Genomic DNA, 24,845 nt, shown 5'->3' on the forward strand with positions numbered 1-24,845 from the left:
TAAGTAAGGGCCATTCGCGCGTATAGTCCCATAGTTTGCGCGGACGCTGCAACAAGCCACCGCGCCACTTGCTGGCATCCTTCCCGTTCACACTGATGCAAGTTGCAGCTCTGTAGCTGACGTGTACGCATCGCTGTGCTACTTTATAATGTTTACGATTATTGAATCGCCCGCCGCGTGTGAGATACGGTCAGTGATACGTTTTTTCACCGCGAGAAGCCTATCAGCTGCAGAAATTCTTCGTCAGTTAACAGAAGTTTATGGCTTGAATGCAATGAGTGAAGGTAAAGTGCGTCAATGGGTTAGAGAGTTTAAAAATGGCCGTCAAAACGTCCATGACGAAGAACGCTCAGGCCGGCCCTCTGTGATCACTGATGATTTGGTGGCTGCAGTCGAAACAAAGATTCGTGAGGACAGAAGATTCACAATTTCCACTCTTTCTTTGGAATTTCCACAAGTTTCAAGATTGGTTTTGTACAAAATTGTGTCTGAAAACCTAAACTTTAAGAATCTGTGTTCTCGGTGGGTACCCAGACTCCTCACAGAGGACCACAAAGGGAATAGATTTGCCACTTCATTGGACTTTTTGATTCGTTACAAGGAAGAAGGGGATGACATGTTGAGTCAAATTGTCACTGGAGATGAAACATGGGTATCCCATATAACTCCCGAAAGCAAGCGACAATCGATGGAATGGCAACACACGACCTCACCCGTCAAGGTCAAAGGCAAACAGACGCTGTCAAAGCGCAAGATTATGGCAACTGTGTTCTGGGACCGGCGCGGTGTTTTGCTAGTGGACTTTATGCCACTAGGAACGACAATCAACTCAGATGCCTACTGTGCAACTCTAAAGAAGCTCCGCAGAGCAATTCAAAACAAAAGGCGCGGCATGCTGACAAAAGGAGTTTTGCTCCTGCACGATAACGCTAGGCCTCACACCTCTCAAAAGACTCGGGATTTGTTTCTTTCTTTTGGCTGGGAAGTTTTGGACCATGCACCATACAGCCCCGACCTTGCTCCTAGCGATTTTCACCTTTTTCGGTACGTGAAACATCATCTTGGCGGGCAGCGCTTCAATGACAACGATGAAGTGAAAGCGGCCGTGAACTCTTGGCTGTCGGAGCAGGCGGCCGAATTCTTAGAAGAGGGAATTAAAAACTTAGTTGTACGGTATGACAAGTGCTTAAATAAACAAGGCAACTATGTAGAAAAACGGTAAAAGTGTGTAGAATCAGAAAATAAAAGTTTTCTTACAAAGGTATTTGTATCTTTTTTAAAAAATAAAAACGGCCCTTACTTAAAAAACAACCCTCGTACAAACGCTTTCTTCCAACAAGATGGGTCGACATGCCATATTTTGTAGCATTCCATTAATGTGCTGCAGATCATCTTACCTGCTCATCTCGAAGAATGGAGATGTATCGTGGCCTCAAAGATTCCCTCACCTTTCAGCCTGTGATTTCTTCCTTTTGGGTCATTAAAATCTCAGATTTTCTCATGTTAACCACCATACACCTTCCAGAAACTGAAAGATCAAATTCAGGAGGAAGTTATTCAAATTAGAGTGACAGTCCTGCAAGATGTGATGTCATTTTCAAGTGATGGGCATTTTAAATTTAAAGCATTGTAAATTTATGTTGTGGGCCTTTTATGTTGCTATGAATAATTTTTTGTAGCTGGGGGAGGTTCCCAAATTGCCAGTTTCACTGCTGCACTTGTTACTTGGTCATAATTATTTTTTCCAGCTGCAAGAACCTATATTCTGATCCTAAAATTGTGCAATTTACTGACTCAAAATGAAAATGGTGAACACGGTTGGGTTTCGAAGGTTGACAGTATTATTTATTTTGACAAATTTCATCAAGTAATACAATGGCTTTAGTAGGGCTTCCAGAGACCTACCTATGGAACAGTAGCCTGTCAAATCGCAGAGATTGAACCATGCTAAACTCAGGCCCAGGTTGAGACTACCATGAGTGCATCTGAAACTCAGAGCCTAGGATCAGCACATCTGGTTCACATACTGATTGCATATGAGCAAAATTCTAAAATCCCAAGTCAGTACTGTTGTTTACCAGTCAATTTTTGTATCACTTGTAGTGCATTTGATGCATTTCAATTTAGTTGAGAGGGCTGCAGACAGTGGACTTACTATGATGTGTGCATTATGTTTTGGTGGCAACTCGTCCACATACATTCAGCGTAAAGTGATCTCTGAGGAGGATAATTTTATGACTACTATCATCGTGATAACATACAATGATCTCTGACAGTTTGTAGCACTGTTACCATCTTTCGACTTCAGAGCTCTAACAGCTGCAGGTGCACACAGTAGCTGTCTGCAGAGTTGTAACAATGCTGAGGCGATGCCATAGAGATGTTTAGAAAATCATGTTACAATACTGGTTGAGTAAGGTCCGGGAAACTGCTGTGCCCAGAACACTGCAACTGTCAGGTATCAACTATAGTAGCTGCAACAATGTGCTCACACATTTACAAAAAAAAAAAACGAAGATGCTATGAAAAGTTCTGAAAATGATACTAGCCATCACAGATATTTTATGATCAAAGAGCTAACAAATGTATCCAAACAGAAATGGCGTAAACCGAAACTGTATGATTTTATGAAAATAAAATAAAATTAATAGTTGCTCATATCTTGAAATCATTCAGAAAATAGATAGTAATGATGGAACCAGTATAGAAAAAAACATAGACTTGATAAAAAATGGTAAATCTATGTTACAATTTAACAATTCTTTTACAAAAATGTTTAATGTTTAGATTGCATTTATATAAGACAGTTACTGTATGATTAGTAGTTTCAGTTGTAAGTGACAACCATCTTCAGATCTATGAACAAGGAAACTACAAAAAATTCCTTAGAAAAGCCTCTTTGTATTCAAGGAAAAAATGTTGGCAGAAAACACAAACTCATGGTTGAAACCTACTACTTCAGTAAAAAATGGCAGTATGTAAAATTGTAGGTAAAAGCTATTCTATATCCTTTACCAGGATACAGATTAGCTGACTTGTTTTTCAAGGAGTTCCTTGCAGGATGGGGGAGTGGCTATGTACGTAAAAAACAGTATTCCTTTTGAGTCCGTAGACCTATCATGGCACTGCACTGAACAGATATTTGAATTTTGTGCAGGGTCAGTTGAGTTTAGTCAAACTAAACTTCTAATATTGTTGTTTATAGGTCCCCTAACTCTGACTTCAGAGCATTTGTGCTCGAGGTTGATAGGGTTCTTGATTCATTTTATAGGAAGTACCAGAAATTAGTTATATGTGGTGACTTCAGTATTAATTTTGTACGTGATTGTGCAAGATAAAGAATGTTGTTAGATCTCCTAAATTCATATGATCTGATGCAGACTGTGTTTTTTTCCGACTAGGGTGCAGGGGAACAGTGGCATAGCCATAGACAATATTTTTATTCATTCTTCATTACTAGATGGGCATTCTGTTAGTAAAAGCATGAATGGCCTTTCAGACCATGATGCACAAATTATAACACTAAAAGGCTTTTGTATTCAAACAGATGTCACATGCAATTACAAACTATGTAGGAAAGTTAATCCAACAGCAATAGAGAGTTTTTTAAGCTTTGTCAAGGAACAAGAGTGGCAGGTGCCGATAACATAGATGATAAATATAATGCTTTCCTTACCACACTTCTCATGCTCTTTGAGAGTTACTTTCCATTAGAACGTTCCAAACGAGGTACTAGCAGTAATAGGCAGCCCACGTGGCTACTAGTGGGATAAGGATATTGTGTAGAACAAAGTGGGAATTACATCAAAATGTTAGAAGTAGTCACAATCAAACTGCAGTAGCCCATTACAAACACTATCGTAAGGTGCTTAAAATTTTATTAGGAAGGCAAAGAGTATGTGGTATGCAAAGACAATAGCTAATTCACAGGATAAAATTAAAACCATATGGTCAGTTGTGAAGGAAGTGTCTGCTTAGCAGCACAAGGTCGATGATATAAAGTCAGTTCGGAGCAAAAATATTTCTATTACTGATAAATCAGGTACCGGACATGTACAGTATTTAACAATCATTTTCTGAGCATTGCCGGTGAATTAAATAAAAATTTAGCTTCTACAGGGAATCATATAACTCTCTTGGCAAATGTCTTTCAGAGATTGATGTCTTAAATACTCCTCTGTGATACAGACAAGAGGGAGATTGAGTCAGTAATTAAATCACTGAAGACTGAGGACTCTCGTGGTTATGATGGAGTGCCTAGCAGAATATTAAAGTACTGCACTGCACATGTTAGCCCTGTATTTAGCTAGATTTGTAATTTTTCCTTTAGGAATGGTCAGTTTCCTGAGTAATTAAAGTACTCAGCAGTAAAGCCGCTTTACAAAAGGGAGAATAGGATAATGTAGACAATTTTAGACCTATTTCTATGCCATCAGTGTTTGCTAAAGTTATTGAAAAGGCTGTGTATGTAAGGAAAATTGATCATTTTATATCACAAGTTCAGCTTTAGAAGTCATTTAACAACTGAAAATGCTATATTCTCTTTTGTCTGTGAGGTACTGGATGGGTTAAATAAAATGTTTTGAATGCTAGGCATATTTTTTTAAATTTAACTAAGGCATTTGATTGTGTTGATCACAAAATATTGCTCCAGAAGTTGGACCATTATAAAATACCAAGAGTAGCTCACAAAATAGCAACAGAGAGCAAAAGGTCATTATTCACAATGTTGGGAATGGTTGTAATGTGGGGTGTGAGTGGGGTACTGTCAAGTGGGGGTTGCCCAGGGATCAGTGTTGGGGCCACTCCTGTTCCTTATTTATATAAATTGTATTATTTTGGGTAACTCTAAAATATTTCTGTTTGCTGATAACACTAGCTTGGTAGTAAAGGATGTTGTGTGCAACATTGGCTCAGTTTCAAATAGTGCAATTCATGACCTAAGTTCATGGCTTGTAGAAAATAAACTAACGCTAAATCACAGTAAGGCTCAGTTTTTACAGTTTCTAACATGCAATTCAACAAAACCTGACATTTTAATTTCTTAGAATGGGCGTATGATCAATGAAACTGAAAAGTTCAAATTTCTTGTTATTCTGATAGACAGTAAACTATTGTGGAAAGCCCACGTTCAGGATCTTGTTCAAAGACTTAATGCTGCCATTTTTATTATTCAAAAGTGAGTGATCGTTCAATGCAAAAATTAGTCTCCTTTGGTTATTTTCTTCACTTATGCCGTATGGTATTGTATTCTGGGGTAACTCTTCCCATTCTAAAAGAATATTTTTGGCTCAGAAATGGGCAGTTCGGGCAATAAGTGGTGTAAGGCCATGAAACTCTTGTCAGCCTCTGTTCATGAGTCTGAGTATTTTGACATTGGCTTCTCAGTATATATGTCCCTTACTGTAATTTCTTGTTAACAATATTAGCTTATTCCCAAGAATAAGCAGCTTTCACTCAGTTAAATTTAGCAGAAATCAAACCTGCATTTGGATCGGAATTCCTTAATTCTTGTGCAGGAAGGTGTGCAGTATACTGCTGCATCCATTTTCAAAAAGCTGTCAGTCGATTTCAGAAGCGCTTTCAAATCGAAACTGAGGAGTTCCCTAATGGGTCACTCCTTCTATTCTGTTGAGATTTCCATGAAAAAGTAATCAGAGTCTTATTGTATTGTTGATTGTGTGTACTTAAACGTATGGATTGACTTTTTTCAGGTTCATAAACATTTTATTTTTCTCTGTTATTACTTTTATGTTGTAATTTCATGTATTGACATGTTCCATGATGTTGTAGATTTGGTCCTCAATTTTATCTTAGAGAACTTGACATGTAAATAAAATTTAAAAAAAATGAATTTGCATCACAGTCAATGTGGGTTCAACATAAATTGGATGTTTGTTTGCTAACAGCAGAAACAAAACTGAGCCAACAAAACTGTAGGAATACACAAAAACAACAAATAGAAATTTCTTCCATACCAGATAACCGTTAAAAAATTTGGAAATGGCGGAAGGAGATGTCATTCCAAAGCCGTATAAATATCATTCATAGTAAAAATGTCAACGTACCATGTACAGAATAAATATCCTTATGTAACTTGTATTTGAAAATGAACACATGAGATTCCAGTGTATCAGCAATAATTTAAAAATATACAATACTTGTAACAGAATCAAGTTGAATGAAGTTCGTGTATCAGTAGAAATCACATCAATCATTAACTTGCATTTGTATGAAAGGCAGTTTCAGTGAAAAAAAACTTTTATGTAATGGCATAAAATTTGAGAGTGGCTCCTACATCTGTAGGAAATGAACCAGACCATATATAGTAAATAGTAGAAAATGAAACCGTAAGTTAAAAGCAGAAACAAAACTAAGTGGAAGAACATACCCTGGTTGATAAAATCATAGTCAGTTATCATTTTATAATTACATGAAGATCACTTTCTCTATTCCTGGGAACATCAGTTATTGCAAATAACTGTGGTATATATCAGTGGAAAAAAAAAGGTTTTTGAAAAGTGTAATACAATTTTATGAATAAAAAAATCTACGCAACAAGGGGCAGCAGGAGCAAACGCATATAAAAAATAAGGAAATGAACAAGTTTTTGGAGCCAGTGGTGCCTTCTGGCAGAAGGGTTGAAGGGGAAGGAAGAGGGATGAAGGAAAAGGACTGGCAAGGCTTAGGAAATAGGGAGAGTTATGGGAGAGTCATGCAGGAGCCTGCGTCAGGGTAGACACACCACACAGGGCAAGAAGGAAAAACTGACTGTTGAGGACTGCACAGGATATCTGTAAACCTGAGTGCTTAAAGGTGGAGGATAAGGAAATAAGCAAGACAGAAGTTATTGACAAAACATTGTGAAAAAGTTAATAAGAGCAGAAAGCTAAGTGCATTATACATGGTAGATGGCAGGGGGTGGGGGTGACACATGAGGAAATAAAAGATACAGGAAACAAGGAAATGAGAAGGGAGTGGTGTAAGAAAGAGTTACTGAAAAGAAGTGCTTAGCCTGAAGAAATTAAATTAAGCCAGGTGGATGAACCAAGGACATGCTGTAACCCTAGTTCCCACCGGCGTAGTTCAAGAAATTGGTGTTGAGGGAGAAAGCAGATTCCACATGAGGTGAATTAGGCACTGAGGTTTGTCAGGCACAAGGTTGGTGTAAGTGGTGATAGGAGAGTGCATAGGGCATGTTTTTCAGCAGGGACGGTCACGGGGTAGAAGCCATAGGGCAGGAAAATGGGAGCAGAAGTAGCATAGTGTCTGACCAGGATTTTGCGGAGATTGGAGGAGTAATGAAAAGCTATTGTAGATGTGGTGTGCAAAATGTCGGACAGAATTAACCTCATTTCAAAGGATGACATTAGGGAGTCTTAGTCTTGTCAAAGTAGCTGATTAACAATTTTAAAAAATTAGCTGATTAATACATTGAAGACCAGGATAGTGCTGATTGGTCTGCATCAGAAAAAATAGGTTTGCCTTGAATGCCAAGGCTGTATGGGAGTGAACATTTGATGTGTAATGGATGGTGACTGTCAAAATATAGATCTGTTGTTTGTTAGTAGGTCTAATATAAACAGAAGTGTATAGCTGACATTTGGTGAGGATGAGGCCAGCTTCAAGGAAAGCAGGTGTTGAGGGTTAAATAAATACTCTCTTTGTAGTGTATTAATCTTTGTATTTTATATCTCTGACTAGTAACATAAATGCGTTTTTTCTGGGACTTAGAATTGATGGGGATGAAAGAACAAGAAGAACGATCGCTCTTTCTGAAACAGGCTGCTGTTTTGCTGAACCTCCATGATAGGTTCCAAATGATGGAAGACAAGAGAGTAGTTTCATTACTAAGAAAGAAAGATATGATCCTTTATTCAAATCCTTGCAATGCAAAAAGATGTTTTACTTCATTTCAAAGAAAATTTTCTAGTAACGTTCATTTTCGTGAAATGTATTACTCACAGGGTGTTGCTTTAAGTCTGGGAGTTACAAAATGGAGAATTGTGTTTGATGCTTCATCACGAGAAAATGATTCACTGTCATTTAATGACACACTAAATTCAGGACTGAATTTGTTGCCTGAAATACTGTCAACTGTAATTTATTTCAAGATGCTATCATTTATATATAAAAACAAAGATGAGGTGACTTACCGAACAAAAGCGCTGGCAGGTCGATAGACACACAAACAAACACAAACATACACACAAAATTCAAGCTTTCGCAACAAACTGTTGCCTCATCAGGAAAGAGGGAAGGAGAGGGGAAGACGAAAGGAAGTGGGTTTTAAGGGAGAGGGTAAGGAGTCATTCCAATCCCGGGAGCGGAAAGACTTACCTTAGGGGGAAAAAAGGAGCGGTACACACTCGCACACACGCACATATCCATCCACACATACAGACACAAGCAGACAGGTCTTTCAATATGTCTGCTTGTGTCTGTATGTGTGGATGGATATGTGCGTGTGTGCGAGTGTATACCTGTCCTTTTTTTCCCCTAAGGTAAGTCTTTCCGCTCCCGGGATTGGAATGACTCCTTACCCTCTCCCTTAAAACCCACTTCCTTTCGTCTTCCCCTCTCCTTCCCTCTTTCCTGATGAGGCAACAGTTTGTTGCGAAAGCTTGAATTTTGTGTGTATGTATGTGTCTGTTTGTGTTTCTATCGACCTGCCAGTGCTTTCGTATGGTAAGTCACATCATCTTTGTTTTTATATATAATTTTTCCCACGTGGAATGTTTCCTTCCATTATATTGATATCATTAATTTGAATCCAACAATTACGTTTGTTATTGTCACTGTTACATTTCGAAATCTTTTCTGTCGTCTTATTTTCCTCTTTCTGTTTTTGCCAGTAGTTTCACTTTGTATTCACCTTCTCCTTTTTACCGTAATCTGCTATACTATTTTATCCCGCCTATATATATACTCAATAATACGTAGCCCACTTCCAAACCATAACCAAAAAAATTTTTTTTGCCGCTTTCAGCACTACCGCCGCTATAATATCTACCGTTTCTAGTTCACAAACAGCTCCTTTCACCTTTTAAACAACCATTTCGGCCAGTTCTAATAACTTTCGCTTTATTTCCATTTCCGTTTTTCCCACATCACTGATCATTTTTAGCCGCTTCCCACAGGTTTTAACGCCATTATTTCTTCGTCAGACAATTGTTAGCCTCATTTTCATAATCTGCCACCACAATACCACTCCTTTTAATATACTACACGCAGTTTTTTCGAAATTTTCCCGAATTTCTCCGTCCTTTAACGTGTTTTGGCGGCAACACAACCAACGAACCTTTATGCACATCGTTGTCTACCAACCCAAGTCCAACATAGCCCAGCTGTAACCAACACCTTTTCGCCTTTTTTCATTCCAGATCTCCAGTTTCTTTCCGGTTCACCTTTATGTCTCCCCATATATTTTTATTTTCATTTTCATTTCACCTCATGTTACACTTTCCACCTTCTAATACCATGTCACCCTCACAACACCCCCACAATGACCCCATTAAGTTTTATTTACATTCCCTGGTCTTTAAATATGTCTGCTTGTGTCTGTATGTGTGGATGGATATGTGCGTGTGTGCGAGTGTATACCTGTCCTTTTTTTCCCCTAAGGTAAGTCTTTCCGCTCCCGGGATTGGAATGACTCCTTACCCTCTCCCTTAAAACCCACTTCCTTTCGTCTTCCCCTCTCCTTCCCTCTTTCCTGATGAGGCAACAGTTTGTTGCGAAAGCTTGAATTTTGTGTGTATGTATGTGTCTGTTTGTGTTTCTATCGACCTGCCAGTGCTTTCGTATGGTAAGTCACATCATCTTTGTTTTTATATATAATTTTTCCCACGTGGAATGTTTCCTTCCATTATATTGATATCATTAATTTGAATCCAACAATTACGTTTGTTATTGTCACTGTTACATTTCGAAATCTTTTCTGTCATCTTATTTTCCTCTTTCTGTTTTTGCCAGTAGTTTCACTTTGTATTCACCTTCTCCTTTTTACCGTAATCTGCTATACTATTTTATCCCGCCTATATATATACTCAATAATACGTAGCCCACTTCCAAACCATAACCAAAAAAATTTTTTTTGCCGCTTTCAGCACTACCGCCGCTATAATATCTACCGTTTCTAGTTCACAAACAGCTCCTTTCACCTTTTAAACAACCATTTCGGCCAGTTCTAATAACTTTCGCTTTATTTCCATTTCCGTTTTTCCCACATCACTGATCATTTTTAGCCGCTTCCCACAGGTTTTAACGCCATTATTTCTTCGTCAGACAATTGTTAGCCTCATTTTCATAATCTGCCACCACAATACCACTCCTTTTAATATACTACACGCAGTTTTTTCGAAATTTTCCCGAATTTCTCCGTCCTTTAACGTGTTTTGGCGGCAACACAACCAACTAACCTTTATGCACATCGTTGTCTACCAACCCAAGTCCAACATAGCCCAGCTGTAACCAACACCTTTTCGCCTTTTTTCATTCCAGATCTCCAGTTTCTTTCCGGTTCACCTTTATGTCTCCCCATATATTTTTATTTTCATTTTCATTTCACCTCATGTTACACTTTCCACCTTCTAATACCATGTCACCCTCACAACACCCCCACAATGACCCCATTAAGTTTTATTTACATTCCCTGGTCTTTAAATATGTCTGCTTGTGTCTGTATGTGTGGATGGATATGTGCGTGTGTGCGAGTGTATACCTGTCCTTTTTTCCCCCTAAGGTAAGTCTTTCCGCTCCCGGGATTGGAATGACTCCTTACCCTCTCCCTTAAAACCCACTTCCTTTCGTCTTCCCCTCTCCTTCCCTCTTTCCTGATGAGGCAACAGTTTGTTGCGAAAGCTTGAATTTTGTGTGTATGTTTGTGTTTGTTTGTGTGTCTATCGACCTGCCAGCGCTTTTGTTCGGTAAGTCACCTCATCTTTGTTTTTATATATAATTTTTCCCACGTGGAATGTTTCCTTCCATTATATTGCTATCATTTATAGATTTACACATTTACCTTTTGGCTTCACATGCAGCCTATTTCTGCTATCTGCAGCATTGCATGAATTGGCTGTAAGGTTTAAATACATTAATCCTGTTGCAGTAGAACTTATATACAAAACCTCTTTTCTGGGTGACTTTGTTGCTAGCTATGAGGATGAAAATATGGTCACATCTGTGTAATAACAGGTGACAGATCTGTTGTAACAAATAAAATATCCAGTGGCAGAACGGGCTACAATTTCTAATATACTAAAGGGCATATGAAAAACAGAAGGGTGATCAGTTACAGAACATAACACAGCCTTAGGCATCAACTGGGATACGGAATCAGGATCAGGCGAGTTGGCGCAGTGGTTAGCACACTGGACTCTCATTCGGGAGGATGACGGTTCAAATCTGCGTCCAGCCATCCTGATTGTGTGATTTTCTTAAGTCACATTGCTGGGATGGTTCCCTTGGAAGGGCATGGCCAACTTCTTTCGCCATCCTTACTTAACCCACTGGGACCAATGACCTTGCTGTTTGGTCCCCTCTCCCAAGTCAACCAACTAACTGGAATCAGATTCAGTCCTCTTCGATCACCATCTCATTACCAATAAATTAGAAGATGGACTCACAACTAATGCTCAATTACTGCACACAACAGCGAAATTTTATGATCCTCTTGGCATCTTTTCACCAATATCCTTAACAGGAAAAATCCTCTTTCGAGGTACATGGTGTAAAGGCATACATGGGGATGAGATCTCTCCAGATTTAGCCCCTGTATAGATGTTTTGGACATTACGACTCACTCATCTGCAATCATTCATAGTACTTAGATGATAGGCATGCACGGTCAAAAACTGCAAATTTCACAAATTCACATTTTTTGTGATGTCTCAGAAAGGACATATAGAGCAGTGCTGTACATTCAATCGTACGATACCAAGAATACATTTGTCTGTTTAGTTGCAGAGTTTCTTCTATCAAAAGGGTAATGCTTCCACGGCTGGAATTACTAGCTGCCCTATTGAATTCACGCCTTCTGAGATATTTCTGCCAGGCTGCCAGATTTATTTAACATTACAAACACATTAATGTGCAGCAATTCCTAATGGCACTTGGCTGGATATGAAGCAATCCAAATCTCTGGAATATGTTTGTTGCTAATAGAGTAATGGAAAGTGATGAAACTTTAATGCCATCACGGTAGAGACACTGCCCTACCAAAGACAACCTGTGAGATTTGCTACCACATGGAACGTTGATTGAGAAATTACAGTCTTCCATGCTGTGGTGGCATAAGCGTCCATGGCTAACTCGTAAACCTGAACCCAAAGTTGGCCTCAACAACAAATCTCTTGTGACCCATTACTAAACACACAAAAGATGTTCAAACAAGTCTTAGCTATTAACACGTGGGTGTGTCCCATTGACGCATCAAAATACAGTTCTTATTAGAAATTGTTGCACATAATGGCATGGGTTCTCCGTTTAATCCATAATGTTCCACATCCGGAAAAGATAAAGGGTTAATTCACTGCTCATGAACTAGAGTAAGCAAAACGAAGTTGAATACAGATGGCTCAGCAGGAAAGCTTTCCAGTGGAATACCACCCACTTAAAAACAAGACAGAGTTTCAAGTGAAATGAAAGATAAAACATTAAACCTGTTTCTTCAAGATGGTCTCATACAACTTGGAGGATGACTTCATTTTCCGATCTTGAATGTACTGGAAAAAGATCCAATACTCTTACAAGGTTCTCATCCACTCACGAAGTTACTTATTTGACAGACTCGTGCACTCTTACGCCATTTAGCAACTGTTGTAGTATTAGCTGAATTACAGAATGAATATTGGGTTTTAAGGGGAAGACAAACAGTAAAAGGAGTCATACACATGTGTCCCCCTTGTAAGAGAGCCAAAAGTGCCCGAAGATGTGAAAGAGAACCTCCTCTAACACCTGACCACATTAAATTCACTACACCATTTGCAGTAACAGGCTTAGATTGTGCAGGACCACCTTCTGTCAAAGTCGGCAACTTGTTACAAAAATGTTATATGTTACTATTTACACGTGCCACTACAACAAGAGCTCTCCACCTCAAACTCATATCAGATGCAGCACAGATAAACTTTTGATGGCCTCCAAAGATCTACTACAAGAGGAAGACTACCAGTTACTATTTATTCAGATAATGCAAAAAATGTTTCAAGCAGCAATACAGAATTGAAAGACATTGCACATTTCTTCGAAGACGCAAGGCTCAGCCAGCACTTTGCTCACCAAGGTGTCTGTGGGAAGTTTATTCTACCACGGCCAGCTTGGTGGGAAGGTTGGTGGGAATGCATGGTAGGAAATACAAAACGTTGCCTCTGGAAGAATCTGGGAAAATCACTAATAGATGTAGAAACACTCAGGACTTTATTAATAGAAATGGAAGCCACCAACAACTCATGACCAATCGCACATGGGGAATCAGATGCACTGACACCAAGCTGTTTCTTAACAGGAGAATGATTAACTGTAATACCCACAGGTCCTAAACCTAGTACACTTAAGGATCTGTGAAGAGAAGCAAAGCTATGAAAAAAATTGCAAAATGATTTTATGAATAGATGGCAGAAAGAATATTTGTTAGAATTAAGAAACTTTCATGAATTTCAGTATCCGAACAAGAAATGGGTTAAATATAGAATGAGAGACATTGTGCCCTTACAAGAGGATAAGCGACCAAGACATATGTGGAAGAGAGTCCGCATTATGGAAACGAGAGCAGGGAGAGATGGAATGGTGCAGACCTTAATTCTTCAAACTCTCTGTGGAAGAAATGTTACTTGTCTGGTGCAACTGGTCATCCCGCTGCAGGTCAACCAGGGTGAGGAGGATGTCAAGGGTTACATAAATACGCTATTTGCAGTGTTTTAATTTTTGTATTATGCATTTCTGACTAGTAACGTAAATAAAGCTGTAAGATAAATATATCTTGTCCTGTCAGTTGTTATATGATACATATAAGGGGCCATTTGATTCAGAATAGAACCCGCTGAAGTTTAATTGGGTAGAATCTTAAGAAGTCAGGCTCATCATGAGTTCATATAGCAAAGAGATCATCAATTTCTCTGAACCAAACCAAGGGCTGATGGCTAACAGATCCCAGGAAAGCCCACTCCAAGCAACCTATGAAAAGGTTGGGATAGTGAGGAGCCATCCTGGTTCCCATGGCTGTCCTCCTGATCTGTTTGTATTTCTGCTTCTCAACGATAAAGTAGTTGCTCATAAGTGTAAAATTGAAGAAATTGAGCAGGAAAGGTTTGGTATAAGGTGTGTGTACATGGGGAATGTTGGTATAGAGGGAGATGGCATCAAAGGTAACGGGCAGGGTGTGTGGTGGGATTGGACACAGGTACGAGACGATCTGTAAGGCTTGCTCTATGCACCGTCCTACCGCCACCTATACCAGCCCTGTAACTGACAAAACATATACTATAAAAGGGAGAGCATGCCCTGTAACATGACAGTTGTGACCTCGGTGCGTGTTTCACCACTTGTGACATCTTGATTCCCTGCTCCCCATCCAATATCAGTTTCTCATAACTGCACATGTGGGAACTGATGTTACAACATGCTCTTGGTTCTTGCCGTTCACATTTCCTTAATTTACATTAATTTATTTGGTCACTGCATTTCTTTTCAGTAGCTGTCTACCACATACAATGCACTTAACTTTCCATTGTTATTAACTATTGCACTATGTTTTGTCGGTAATTTCTATCTAGCTTATTACCCTATCATCCACCTTTAAGCCCTCAGGCTTTCAGATCTCGTCCAGAGTTTCCCCACCAACCAGAGTTTCATTCTCATTCTGTCCAACAGGTGTCCCCTAACCCAGAGCTTTGGGTGACTTTTCCGCAACTCTGTCCATCTGGTAACCTTACCAGTCCTTCCCCTAAAACCCTTCTGCCAGAAGAAGGAACCACTGGCTCCGGAAGCTTGCACATTTCCTTATCTTTTCTATGCATTTTCTCTTGTTGCCACATTTTTTATCTATACAGTTATAACTATGGTAATAGGAATTTTAATGGAAAAATTGAACAAGAATTAAGAGAAGTTTCTTTAGTGGTAAACTTTGGGTGTGACACTAGAGAAAAATCTCTGTGCTTATTGTCAAGAGGAACAGTGTTTTGTCTTTAACCCATTCTTTCTGAAGACAGCAAATAGAAAATGGACTTGACATGAACCAGATGGAACTAAAACTGAAACTGACTGTTCAATGACAACATACAGGCTGTGTCGTCATCTTAAACCGCTTTATAATTTCAGTTGATAGAATAGAAAGATTCAAAGTGAAATAGAAACAAATCTAGAAAATAACAAATTCGGCACACGGGAAATCAGAAATATGAATGACAGGCATTATTTAATTGTATATGTATTATAACTACATAAATGAAAAGGGCAATTATTTAACAGTGGTACTGAGGAAATGGCTGTAGAAGCTGTGCGTAAGATAGAACAAGGGAAGTAAGAAATAGCAAACAGAATGGCTGGCTGATCATCATTCCCACATAAGATTGTGAAGAAGTTAGACCAACGGTGGCATACAATATGATTGTGTTACAGGTGGCACTGCTTCTGATGAAAGGATGTGTGTGTGAGAATCCTGGAATAGGATGTGCTGGGTAGGTGCACAGGTGTAGCACCTGGTTCTTTCATAGAAATATGCTCCATGTGGCAAGGGTTTATGGGCAGCTTGTTTGTGGACATGGTCAAAAATTTAGGGACGTGTCGATGTGGCTTGAGAAATCTGTTATGGATTATGCTTGGAAGGTATGCCCTTATGTTACACCATTGGTAAGACTGCAATGTACTGGAGGTGTGCACTCCCTTCTATGTGCCATGGTCTGATGAGCATCGAGGCTTTGTCATAACACATTTGTTAAAAACAATGATAGTGTGGCGTCAATGCAGAGTATTTTTCATAGGCAGTTTGGTTTGAATCGTCATGACAGGGTTCCTGATGCCAAAAACAATTAGGAAATGGATTACTAGTGTTAGACTGACAGTATGTGCATGTCTTAGAAAACCAGCTGGCCGGCCTTAAAGTCTGAGGACACCTGAAAACAACATGGCAGTGAGAGCATCCATTGAATAGTCTCCATTGCACTCTGTGCAGAAATGTGCTGTTGCTCTTGGGATATTGTCCAGAACTGTAAGGTGAATTTTACACTCTGACTTTCACCTAGACCCCTACAAGTTGATGGTTGTTCAAGAACTTAGTCCATAAGACTGGGTGAAATGTACAGATGCTTGCAATGCAGTCTTAGTCTCTGTGCAATCCGACACTATTCTGTGGTCTAGTGATGAAGCACATTTTCGCCTATCTGGCTCAGTAAATAAGCAAAATTTTCACTGCTGGGCAAATGAAAGCCCTCGTGAACTTCACCAAAGAGCTCTGCACAGCCCCAAAGTGACAGTTTGGTGTGGTATGTCCTCCATAGGCATTATGGGGCCTTACTTTTTTTAATCTCGAGGTGCAACTGTTACTGTGAATTCTGGGCACTATTGTGAGATGCTGGAGAAACTTTTTCCCCCCAAAATGGAAGAGTATGGTGAGGAATATGACTCAGAAGCCTTTTGGTTTCAACAAGATCGTGCCATGCCTCATATTGCCCATTGTTCATGCCAAATTCTGCGAGAATAGTGTTTCCCAGCCTCCTGATCTCCTGACAAGGGGCCGTTCCATGGCCCCCTTGCTTCCTGGTTTTAAGCCCCTGTGATTTTTTTTTCCTTTTGGGATACCTCAAAGCAGATGTTTACTAAGTTCAACCAAGGACCTTGGAAGCTCTTAAGAGGGCCATTACAGAAGTCATTGCTGGAATAACACGAGATATGCTGAGAAAAGTTTTGAAAAACGTTTTTGAATGACTCGATATGTGCATCGCTCGCGAAGGTCATCACCTGATTGATATAATTTAAAAAAACTAATGAAAATGGCATTAAATTTAGCTATCAGAAACAAAAACCTTTTTAAATTATCTTTGTTGGATGTTTTTACAATTCACTCATCGAGTCCATGCTGCCCCACCTTGTAGCTATAGGTCCACAGAGATAAAATTTTTAGTGTGGAAAATATGACAGTTCTTATTGTGGAGACATTGTTGATGGGGGGTTTGATTTGGATGGGGTTTTTATGCCATCAGAGAGGTGGTGGTCTATGTCCAAGGAGGTGGCATGCTGCGCTAAGGAGAAGCAGATGAACAGACAGTAGAGATGGTGTGAAGGAGACTGTGGACTGGATCTTGGCTTTGGTTTCAGATCATGAAGTTGTTAGCCGCGAACTTAACCAGATAAGGGATTTAGGTTTCTGGAAGGGTGTCTTGGAAGTCTCACAAACAGTTTGGGTGTTTTGTGGATTTGTAGTTGTAGTCATAGGTTAGGATTTAGCTGATCATTCTATAAAGTGGCATGTGTGGAGTCAGCACGACATTGGGAGTCATAATAGTGCTTAATGGCAGCAAGGCCAAGGGCATGTTTGTAGATAGGGAGAAGGTATCTGTAGTGGAAAACAAGCTTCCAGATAATAATGGGGTGGTGATGGAAGAGAGGTGATGAAGGAAGTGGTTTCACTCTAGTCCTCCCCATTAATCTGTTGGCACACTCTCATTTCATCAAGAGTCACACACAGTTTCTACCAGGGTTGGTTCATCGGTACTACAGTGAGTGCTATTCCATTCATTTTGGTAAACAGGATATCAGGCTTTGTGAAGAAAGGAAAAAATCAGTTTCGATTAATGTATACACCCTTCACTGTTTTTATTTTATTTTGACTCATGCGGTGTTAAGTCTTTTTTCTTTCTTCTTCTTGAGAGGGGGAATCATAACTTAAAAAGCTTTCGTGTGTACAAAGTGTTTCTTGATTTGCAAGCCTTTTATTCTGATTTATTTGTTATTCCTTTTGTCCTCTCCCGCTCCAAAGTGGTTTATTTTTATTTACATACTGTAATATGTAATTGTAATGCTGGCTCCATTTTCTTTCAGAGGAAAGTTTGTCTGTTGAACTTGTGAAGAATTCGCTTAAGTTGTTTGAACATTGGGGTCTGCTGGAGTGCCATACACAAGAAAAAATCAAATTATATTATTTGAAAGAAGAATTTGATTCCGAACATCAAGTGCAGAAAATTTTTGACAAGATTCAAAAATTCAGGATCATCAAGAGATGAACTTAGCATCACGTTTGTGCAGTATATATAACATTACAGTGATTCAAAACTGTTCAGTTCAATTAAGGTTCTTTATTTTTCCTCCTTTGCCCATTGTCATCTAGGTTTTACTTTCCCTGATGATATGTAAAATCAAGAAATTGTTGTACATACACAACCATAGACATAATTTTTGCAGATTATCAGACACGATTTTCTGCTATAAAATCCATTATTGATTGCAGATTCTGCAGCTTTAACGGAAAAAGTCCTGTATCTGAGATATGTATTCTTAGAGAATGGAATAATGTAAAATAATTGTCCTCAGTGGCATATATTTTGTGAGAGTTCTCACAGTTGTACATACTTAGAATAATTTTAAATACAGTACAATAAAGTTTATATTTTGTTTGTAGTTGTGTGTGGTAACGGGATTAATTATCTTCACTGTTTTGTTCATTGATCAACTCATTACTGTTTCAAAAATAGTGCTATTATTTTTGATAACAGGAGACTCACTATTTTTCTAGTTTCATCTAAACAAATGGACATATGGTGTTGACACTTTCATGCTTGCAACACATTAAAATGAACACTGAGGTGGTATTTGCAGTGGTATATTCTTACAGTCATGTATACATAAAACTTAGCTGTTCAGTGGCAGATAATAGCACCAATTTTGACAGCATAACATCAGAAATTATTTAAAACTGGGTAAACACACTGCAGTCATATTGTGATTTAATAGCTATTCTTTTAATGAAGATTATCTTACATCTAAGTCTTTCAGTATAAAGCAGAAGAAATAATTAAAATTCATGATCATGCAGAGAAACCTGTTGCAACATGTTTGTGATTTAGACATCCATGATGTACTTATGGACTTAGTGACTTTCAGTAGCAAGTGATACAATTTTAGAAGTGGCACAACTGCAGTAGATAATCCATGGTTATTGAATGTGATATCCTTCAAAAATAAAAAAGGTATACTGAAAATACCAGTTAGCCAGTGAATATCAGATTCATGCTAGTTCATTTTAATGTGGACTGTCATATAAGAGTTCCTAATTTTATTGACATCGGAAAACTATGTTACAAATGGGGAAAGAGGAACCAAAACAGAAAATAAAATTGGGATGTGCAACAATAGTTGGCAATATTCAATACTGAGATGCACTATCGTGCAAGGTGCATTCAGAAAGTAAATTCCAATGCCTGGTAAAGAAAATAAAAGCTTCCCAATTATGAAATGTTTATTTGAATATTTACGTAGATTCACTATTTCTCAACATAGTCACCACCATTGTTGAGGCATTTATCAAAACAGTGCACAATCACTTGTGTGCCCATGTCATAGGAGTTGGTCACCAATGCCTGGAGCCGCAAAGTCATTCAGTCTGCACCTCAGCATTGTTGTGGTAATGTTTTGCTGCCAGAAGATGGAAGAGTTGAAAGTCACTTGGGCCAAGGTTGGGGCTTCAGGATGGATGGTCAGAGATCTCCCATCCAAAATGATTCATCACATTTCATGTGGCTTTAGCTGTATGGGGTCTCACATTGTCATCCACATGCTTAATGTCTCTTGTCAGAATCCCTCGTCTCTTGATCTGGATCGCATCCTCAGATGTTTCAGTGCCTCACAATACCAATCACCATTTACAGTCTCCCCTAAAGGTAAAAACTTGCACAAGAGGACACCACATTGATACCAGAAGCCAGGGGTTTTGACAGAGAATCTCTGCTTGAATTTAGCCTTCACAGTTGAACCACTATGCTGCTAGTGCATTGATTGTTGTTTTGTTTCTAGTCTGGTATGCGACAGCGACAGCGACATTTCATCCCCAGTGACATTGAGATTGCAAAACTCTTTGCCTTTCTCTGCATACCACTGTAAGAATGTCAATGCTGTGGCCAAATGTTTGGTTTTCTGTTCACTGTGCATTGCCTTAGCACCCATCTTGCATATAGTGTATGAAAAACAATCCACCAGAAGACAATTTCATGCAACAGCAAGCAAGACATCTGGGGGAATTGGCGAGAGAGGTCCGAGATTGTGCAGCCCCAGTTCTGTAAAATTGTTTACTGGACACTTTCTGTCAGATGTCATCAGTGATGGTCGTCCACTACACTTTTTGTCATGAATATAGTTTTGTTCTTCAGCGAATTGCTTGCACCATCTGGCCATACTGTCATTTATAATGTTGTGTCCATAAACATGCCACAATTGGTAAATGATCTCTGTTGGAGATTGTTTCTGAGTGTGCAAAAAATGGATAATTGCACAAACCTCACAGTTAGCATGATACAGTGTCACAGCAGCCATTTTATCCTCACACTGTTCAGTAATCACTGCCACCACAAGACTGAAACTGCACTGCTTTATTCTCACATACCTATTTTCTACTCTTGTGCATGTGCGTTCTCCTATCTGACAACTCATGCCACCTCTGTATGTGATGGGAATTTACTTTCTGGGCTTGTATTTCGGCTCATGGAGTACAAAGAATATTATAACTTAGCTGAGGATAAAAATGCAAGACAGGAAAAGGTATTAGAAAACGCGCTTCAAAATTTGAATAAAAATTCTTGTGTATGTGGCAGGGCACTTTGTCTATGCAAGGAAGCAAATTTTCCAGCAGTGCAGACCTTTATTTCAAAGCTTTCAAAGAACACCCAATGACAGCACTCTTGATCATTATGTTTATGTAATTAATCACATTATTTATTGAGAACTGACAGGAATAACAACTGAAAGAGATTTTGGGTTGATTGTATAAACATTACCGACTAGAGATAAATTTTGATCTTTGTTGAGAAAATGAACCTAGTTAACAACTTCACTATCCTGTTAAGTACTAAACTTAGATGAGTTAAACATGGTTCATACTTGATCCAAATAAGCTGGAGAAACTTTGCAACAACACTATTACTACGCTTCACCTGCAGTTATTAATTGTACATTGTATCTACATGGTCTTTCTTAGTGAAGGTTTTTGTCATAGCGGCCCCTTGCCAGTTAGAAGGCCCGCACAACAGACAAGCAAGGTGGGCTGCCGACCTCCCTTCTAGAGCTTATGTCAAAACATCACCAGTGAATGTGAACACCAACAAACTTTCGTAGGCTAACATGCATTGCCGGAAAGAAAAGTGTGACTTTTTTGCGTGCGAGGTCAGTTATCTTTGGTTCATGATTGAAGCCCGCTGCGTACATGCTTCTAAGGAGTATGTTGATGTGATTCAAGTCCTGCCTCCTCCCACCAACATGAAGCAACTGCAATCCGTCCTCAGTCATATTAACTATTAGTGGCATTTTGTACCCCACGGCGCCAAGATTTCGGCACCCCTGACCGGGTTGTTGCGCATTGGTTTTGGGATGCGGCATGTGAGCAGGCTTTCACAAGTCTCAAGTTGGCTCTCTCCCGACTTCCTTCTCTGGCTGCTTACGACCCTTCCCTGCCCCTCATCATTGCCACCGATGCATCAGACTAAGGCCTGGGTGTGGTCTTCTTGCAAGTGGTAAACGGCATTGAGAGGCCGGTGGCTTTTGCATCCAAAAAACTGACCAATGCTCAACCAAATATATAGTCAAAGTCAAACAGGAAGCTTTGGCACTGGTTTGCTCTAGCAAAATTGTACCTTTGGTTTCTTTGTTTCACCCGGGTGCTGCAGTGCCCACCCGAACAGCGCATTGCCTCTGGCAGGTCACCGTTCAGAAACAGACACTGCGAGCTCTCAGACGCCAAATCACTGCAGGTTGGCCGAACAGCCTTCATAGCGTCCGTGATGCAGAAGTCCAGCATTTTTGGGAACATCGGCACACTCTCTTTTTCCACAATGGCTTCCTATTGCATAGTGATTCAGACGTTCCCCAGTGTTCATACCGCATGCATTGCGCTGCCGTGTCATTTACCTGCTCCATGCTGGCCATTGGGGAATCGTCCTCACCAAACAGCTGGCCCACCAACACCTTTATTGGCACGGGTTGGATAAAGACATTGCCTCCCTCGTGTCGGCCTGCACCACCCCCGTGCCAGTATTTTTCATGGCCAGATGCAGCTGCACCTTGGGAACGTCTCCACTTGGATTTCACAGGACCATTTCATGGATTCCAATGGCTCATCCTGATCGATTCTGGGTCAGGATACCCTTACGTCTCCCGCATGATGGACACCACTTCTGCTGAGACTATCACAATTCTCCGGCACCTCTTTGCTGTCAAGGGATTCCCCAGAACTATCGTTACTGATAACGGTCCGCAGTTTACTTTGACTGAATTTAAGCAATTCTGTGTTGCCAATGGGATTGCCCTCGTCCACACCGTCCCATTTCACACTGTGTCAAACGGCCAGGCAGAACATTTTGTGAGGACGGTCAAGACCAAATTCGATAAACTGCTGAGCCATCACCCACTGGAGGCGGCCACGCTTCTGTTTTTGTCTGCATGCCGGTAGAAGTCCAGCGGAAATACTTCACAGTCGACCATTCCGCTCTCCCGTATCAGTCCTTGTTCTCAAGACTTCTCACCCTCCTGCCCTCCAGTGCCCTCCTTCTGCGTCGGGCAGGAGGTCTGGGTGCGGATCTTCCCTCATCCACAGGCGCATTGGGTGCCTGCTGTCATCACCAAGCGCTGTGGCCAGGTGAATGCATTTCTCCGGTGGACTGATGGTCTCGCCGGCCTCCAGCACCTCAGCCAGCTCTGCTCCCGTCTGGTGGACCAAAACGCGCCGGGAGAGTTGCTAGTGCTTGACGGCCGCCCTGTGCCGGAACCTCTGCTTACATATCTGCATCAGCCACTGCATCCACTGCCAGTTGTCCCTGCTGTGTCACTGCCTCCAACCTATGACAGTCACAAACCTATGGATATCGACCAGGATGCCCCCACTCCTATGGACATTTGTGGTGTGCATTCTTTTTGCGGCGGGAGAAATTTTGCAGCAGCCCCTTGTCAGTTAGAGGGCCCGCACAACAAACAAGCAAGGTGGACTGCCGACCTCCATTCAAGAGCTCATATTAAAGCATTGCCCATGAATATAAACATCAACAAACTTTCCACATAAACACAGCTCTACTTTGTGAAAAGCTATGTGACAGTGGTCCACCAATTGGAACTAATGTGAGTAAGTGCAGCACGCCGCAGAATCAGTGTTATAAGCACGCCAGCAGAGTCAGACCGACAGTGTGGACATACAGCTAGCACAGCTCCAGCCAATACCTATGCTGGCCGGCTCTAGCCCAGTAGACACTCGCCATAGTCTTTTTGTAGAAATTTGTATCTTTTTGGGCATAACGCCACTTTGGAATTGTGTAACACTGTATTTTGATTGTTATTATTGCTTTTCTTTGTGTTGTAACTTTTATCTGGCTTTTGCCACCACAAGAATTATTTCATTTCTTGTTGTTCTTGAGTTTGGAAATTAGTGCACGCAAAGAAGGCGTTTTAGTTAAATAGAGTGTGTTTAAACTTGATCTAACTAGTTCTTTCCTGCCGACCGCAGGGCACTACAGTTTTGGTTCTACACATGAAGGAAAAAAGTGGTGACAACAATGGAGGCAATCAGAAACATGTGAGCCATGTATGGGGATATTGCCATTGGACAGAGCACAGCAAGGAAATGGTTGTCTCATTTTAAGGAAGATCATTTTGGCTTAGTGACTCTGTATGTTCAGGAAGACCTTCGGGGTTCGATGAAGATCATATAAACACATTATGATCCATGCCAGTGTACTTGAGAAGTGGTATATGAGTTAAACTGTGATCATTTCACCATTGTGTGACATTTGTATGCAATGGGGGGATGTTCAAAAATTGGGCGTATGGGTACTGCCTGCTCTAAGCCATAATCATAAAAATCAGCAAGTGGCTATATGTTTATCTCTGCTTGTTCACCATAAATTAGCTCATGAACAACAACAACCATTCCTACCCTGTTTCATTACTGGCAACAAGAAATGGTTTCTTTATGCTAACATAAGGCTAAGAAAAGAAACGTTTGATGCCAAACAAAGCAGCAACTTCCCGTACAAAGACCTGCGCACACCCACAAAAATAATGTTACATATCTGGTAGAACAGCAATGGTGTGATGTACTATGAATTGCTTCCCTGAGGTATAACCATCACTGTTGACATTTGAAGGGTGTATTTCACTAGTGGTACAAGTCCACTTTTCAAAAAAATGGAGTTATCCTCATGTACGTACTCACACAAGTCGTTTTTAATTTATTTGCATAGTGGGACAGCTCCAACTCCATCCTGCTGCCAACAGTGTGCAACTCAATGTTGACGCATTAGAGAAAGCAAGCAGGAATTTATTTCACTTGTGGTACAAGTCCGTGTGTTTTTGTGCATTGTAGCGTGTTGCTGTTTCTTGCGAAGATGATGGATTCAGGAGCGTTATCAAGTGACTGTGATGATCCAGATTCTCAAATGATTGCAGGTGAAAAAATTTTAGTTACTTTTCTCTTGGCGTTATAGACATTTTGTTCCAAAAAAGGAATATGTGAGAATGAAGGTTATGTTGACAATAACAATAGGAAATGAGGGTGTCCATGTTAATCTATTTCACATGTACATATGTTTTCAATCATCTGGTGCTGTATAAATCATAACTTGTGTTATTTTCTATCTAGATACCAGTACTGATGACAA

The 24,845-nt window shown here is 40.0% G+C and overlaps 1 protein-coding gene across 4 annotated transcripts in view; it reads left to right on the forward strand.

Moving 5' to 3' along the window:
* The window catches only part of LOC124606685 (glycerol-3-phosphate acyltransferase 1, mitochondrial), a 420,439-nt gene extending 400,997 nt beyond the window's left edge, over positions 1-19,442 (forward strand). For all 4 annotated transcript variants that reach the window (XM_047138701.1, XM_047138700.1, XM_047138702.1 and 1 more), the window contains one exon: positions 18,037-19,442. In XM_047138701.1, the coding sequence (XP_046994657.1) occupies positions 18,037-18,218 (182 nt within the window). In that variant the 3' untranslated portion in view covers positions 18,219-19,442. The remainder of the gene's footprint in view (positions 1-18,036) is intronic.
* Positions 19,443-24,845: the final 5,403 nt, after the last annotated feature.

This window comes from Schistocerca americana, chromosome 3, assembly GCF_021461395.2.
Source record: "Schistocerca americana isolate TAMUIC-IGC-003095 chromosome 3, iqSchAmer2.1, whole genome shotgun sequence".
NCBI classification, from domain to species: domain Eukaryota; kingdom Metazoa; phylum Arthropoda; class Insecta; order Orthoptera; family Acrididae; genus Schistocerca; species Schistocerca americana.